Source organism: Nanorana parkeri, unplaced genomic scaffold (genome assembly GCF_000935625.1).
Source record: "Nanorana parkeri isolate BGI_ZX_2015 unplaced genomic scaffold, ASM93562v1 scaffold1791, whole genome shotgun sequence".
NCBI classification, from domain to species: domain Eukaryota; kingdom Metazoa; phylum Chordata; class Amphibia; order Anura; family Dicroglossidae; genus Nanorana; species Nanorana parkeri.
In genome coordinates this window covers 60,084-64,198 of record NW_017308059.1, presented here as the reverse complement: position 1 = coordinate 64,198, position 4,115 = coordinate 60,084, and the positions used below count along the sequence as shown (strand labels likewise).

Below are 4,115 nucleotides of genomic sequence, written 5' to 3'. Positions count from 1 at the left end.
GGGATAAGGTATGCCGCCGGGTCCCCTCCTCTCTCCTGATACGGTCGGGCGTTCGGTCCATGACCGAGCGCCCGACTTTTCAGAGGGGGGTGACACAAAAATGACTGTGAGTCATTTTGGTGTCACCCCTCCAATGCCGCACCCCCCGCACCTCCTTGTGACGCCACTGTGCTGTGCTGCAACATTTGACAACAATACCCTTCTACATGAGCCCTTAAATCCTTTTATTATTACTATTCTTTGGGAAAAAATATGTTAAAGAGGCACAATCTGGCCCCTTTAAATAAAAGTTCAGTTATCATTGATTGCTCTGTAGGCATTTGCTGAATTCCAGTGGTGTTGTAAATAGCAGTCAATGAAGGCGGTGTAGTTAGCAGTCTGATGATATTTCCAGAATACACTTCTTTGTCTTCATTTCAATGGATCAGAAAGTGATGACACGGGGGGGTTGAATGTAGTATGTACTTATACCTCTCAGGGACACCAGAGGATACATTTCGCCATAACATTTTGTGCTCCACTTCTGCCACAAGGCTGTAATAAAAGAGAGATTCTTAGACACACCCCAATAATAATTTGTTTATGCAATTCAAGGAATCCATCTGGAGTGGGTGACACCGTTATTAAACTCTGTAGTAGTGTAGCCCCTTCGCCCTAAGTGGAGTGGCTCTTTAAATTTAGTGTTGCTGGAACTGTAACCAGTCCGGCTGATTTGTAGTCTGTGATCATCTGGTGTTCTGCTATTGTCTGCACCTACCCGTTTAGGCAGCAAGTGATAAATGTCCTCAGTGACTGTCCTGATCCGCTAGCTAGCTCTGAAGAAGGGGGGGTGCCTCGAAAACACGTTTAGCTGTGTCTGTGTGATTCTGTTGATCAACGGATCCTCTGAACTGTCTTCTGATTTACGTCTTTTTCAGGACAGTCACTGAGGACATATATCAATTGCTGCCTATCTCCTTGCTCTCCTTGTGAGTACATATATAGTTTTGTATATGTTTTAACTGATTAAAAGGTTTCATTGCACCAGGAAAGGCGCCCGGTGTTTGTTTTCTTTGTTCATTCACATCAGCCTGCATCCTATAACGACCCATTTTAGCATTTGACCTGGTATCCATTGTGTGCTGGCGGTGGGACCATTAATGGAGAACTATGGGGTTAACACTTTTCCCCATAGTTCTCCTTAGGGTAACGGGAGGACACAAACTAGCGTCATCCCGTCACCCTAGGCTCGGTATACCGCGAGCTACAGCTCGCGGTATACTGAGACGCTGCAGCTGAAGCGGATCCCGGCCATTGTGCCGGGATCCGCCCAGCTGCGTGACTGACAGCTGGCTCTGCCTATCTAGAGGCAGAGCCAGCTGTACCCGCCCCCTCCCCCGTCCGTTCCGCCAGTCAGCGCTGGCGGAGCGGGGAGGGGGAATCCAGCCCCTCCCCTGTCATGGCAGAGAGCCGGGACAGGATCGAGAGGTGAGCGAACGCCGGTATGTGTTCGCTCACCTCCCGATCTACTGAGCCGACCTGTGACAGTCTCATTGTCACAGGTCGGCTAGAACTATGAGATGAGTGAAAAGCACTCGCCTCATAGTTCTCCTTTAAGAAAACATTAAACAATGACAAGGCACTGTCTTCCTTTTTTTCTTTTTTTTTTCCAGGGTGACATTTAGGTGACATGCAGAAAAATGCGGCATGTCAGTGTGAGATAAACACATAGAAAGCAATGGTGGCCTTGTGTTGAATGACTTTTAATCAGGTGCCTAAAAAGGCTGGTCACAGCACATGCAACAAATCCTTCTCATCTTCCTGCCTCAGTGTATATCCTCTGCATACCTCTAAGCCAAGATAAATTACTTCTCTTACATAGGTTACAGCATCCATGGCCAGCCAGTCAAGATGGTTGAAGATAATGAGCCCAGTTCAGTCGAACCGAAGCATATGCCTTCGGCAGCTGTACGGGCTATTGTGAATATTGTGAATAGCCCGTACAGCAGCCCTTCGGTTCAACTAAACTGAAGGGCTCAGGCAGCCGAAGCGAGCCGAAGGATCAGCCGAAGCTACAACTGGATCCTTCGGCTCTATAGTGAATAACCCTCATATATGAAGTTTGGTTGGGGATAAGTATCATCTAAGGTAACTAATCTGAGATGCATATTGTGTAGTAGAGGTTGGAAAAAAATATTTGGGTCAGGATGTCTATTCCAGAGCACACGTTGATGTGAGAGCTTTGTTTGGAAGTAGCTGTCCAGCTGGCATACCTGAAATGTGCATGTTCCAGCAGATTCTGATGGGAAAAGTGCGGGTGGTCAGGAATGTTTTAGTCTTAAAGACATAAACGCAACTCACAGACATGAAATGAAATGCAGTTATGGTCAATTTAAGATCCTCAAATTAAACAGACTTATTCGGGGACAATGGTCTCAAAACACTAACACACCAGTATAGGGATGCTAATTTTTATATAAGTGACATTTCCTTAAGTGCAGTCCAGTAACATTTGAAGATTAGAGTCAGATGACTACAAAAAGATCACGTGACCCTTGTGAAAAACAATCTTGGTGTTAAAGCATTTCATAATTCGTTTCTTCAGAGCCCGTTTCACATCTTGGTTCCTTAGGCTGTAAATAAAAGGGTTCAGCATAGGTGTGATGATGGTGTAAGCCATGCTGACAATGCGATCATACTGGGAGGAGTAGTCTGATGGCGGGCGAAAGTAAATGAAAATGTCAGTACCATAGAACAGACAAATGACCATGAGATGAGAAGAACAGGAGGAGAAGGCTCTGCTTCGGCTGCTCTTAGCTTCCATCTTCACTATAGCCCGTGTGATGAGCACATAGGAGATGAGAATGAAAAGGAATGGAATGTTACCAGCCATAGAACCTTCAGTGTATATTAAAAGCTCAGCTAGTGTGGTACTGGAGCAAGACAGCTTGATGAGGGGGGTCACGTCACAGAAGAAGTGAGGGATCAGTCTGTCCCTACAGTACACTAATTGTGACAGAATATAAGTGTGCAATAATGAATGTAGAGAAGCTGCAAGCCAACAGCTACTAGTCAGCATGACCACGACCTTGTCACTCATTAGCGAGGTGTAGCGTAAGGGGCTACAAATAGCCAAATATCGATCAAACGCCATGACTGCCAGAATTAAACTCTCAGTGGTGCCCAGAAACAGGAAGAAGAACATCTGCAGGAAACAGCCGAGAAAGGAGATTGAGGCTCCTCCGTAAAAAATGCAATACAGTAGCTTGGGAACCGTCACTGTAGAGAAAGAGATGTCCACTACTGACAGGTTCCCCAAGAAAAAGTACATGGGTGTGTGCAACTGTGGAGAAAGTTTAATAGCACTTACTAGAACTAAGTTAGCTGTCCATGTGAGGAGGTATATGACAAGAATGGTGGAGAAGAGAGCGGCACGGTTGTAGTGAAAGTCGGAGAAGCCCAGAAGGATAAAGCCGGAGGTTAGATTTGTTGTTTCCATTATTTAGACGTCAGCAAGGTCCGGTGAAAGAACAATACTAACAAACAACAGCAAAAAAAACTTTGACGTTACCTATTGTAGTGATGGGTAGACACCTACAGGGCTATTCACTAAAGGGTGAAGAGTTTGGAGAAGGCCGGAGAAGTGAACAATCTAGGACAACATAGCTGATTTGGAGAAATTCTCCAATTCAGCTCACTTTCCAGTTCAGCTATGTTGTCCTAGATTGTTCACTTCTCCGGCCTTCTCCAAACTCTTCACCCTTTTGTGAATAACCCTGACAATCTTCAGAACATTATCTAGCAATTAACACAGTCAGTTCAATGTTCTTTATATTTCCTCTTGATGAAGTAAAACTCTCAAACTCTGTTGGAGGGCCAGTGAATACACCCACCTCAGACTCTTGGAAAGCCAGTGAATACATCTAACTCAAACTGTGCTGGAGAGTCATTAAGTACACCCACCCCAAGCTGTGTTGGAGAACCTGTGAGCACGCCCACCTCAAACTGTGCTGGAGAGTCATTAAGTACACCTACCTCAAACTGTGTTGGAGAACCAGTGACTACACCCACCTGGGTCCGTCCACATCCAGAGAGAGCAGAGAGGAGCACTGATTTATGGGGGGGGGGGGGGTAAG

At 45.7% G+C, this 4,115-nt stretch overlaps 1 protein-coding gene across 1 annotated transcript; it reads right to left on the bottom strand.

The window, feature by feature from the left end:
• Positions 1-2,512: 2,512 nt before the first annotated feature.
• Positions 2,513-3,478, bottom strand: LOC108799697 (olfactory receptor 1361-like). Its single transcript, XM_018571596.1, has one exon. The coding sequence runs from the start codon at positions 3,476-3,478 to the stop codon at positions 2,513-2,515; it is 966 nt and encodes a 321-aa protein (XP_018427098.1).
• Positions 3,479-4,115: the final 637 nt, after the last annotated feature.

What these genes read in the sequence shown, in the direction of transcription:
- LOC108799697 (XM_018571596.1), bottom strand. Translation starts at nt 3,478, where the DNA reads ATGGAAACAACAAATCTAACCTCCGGCTTTATCCTTCTGGGCTTCTCC.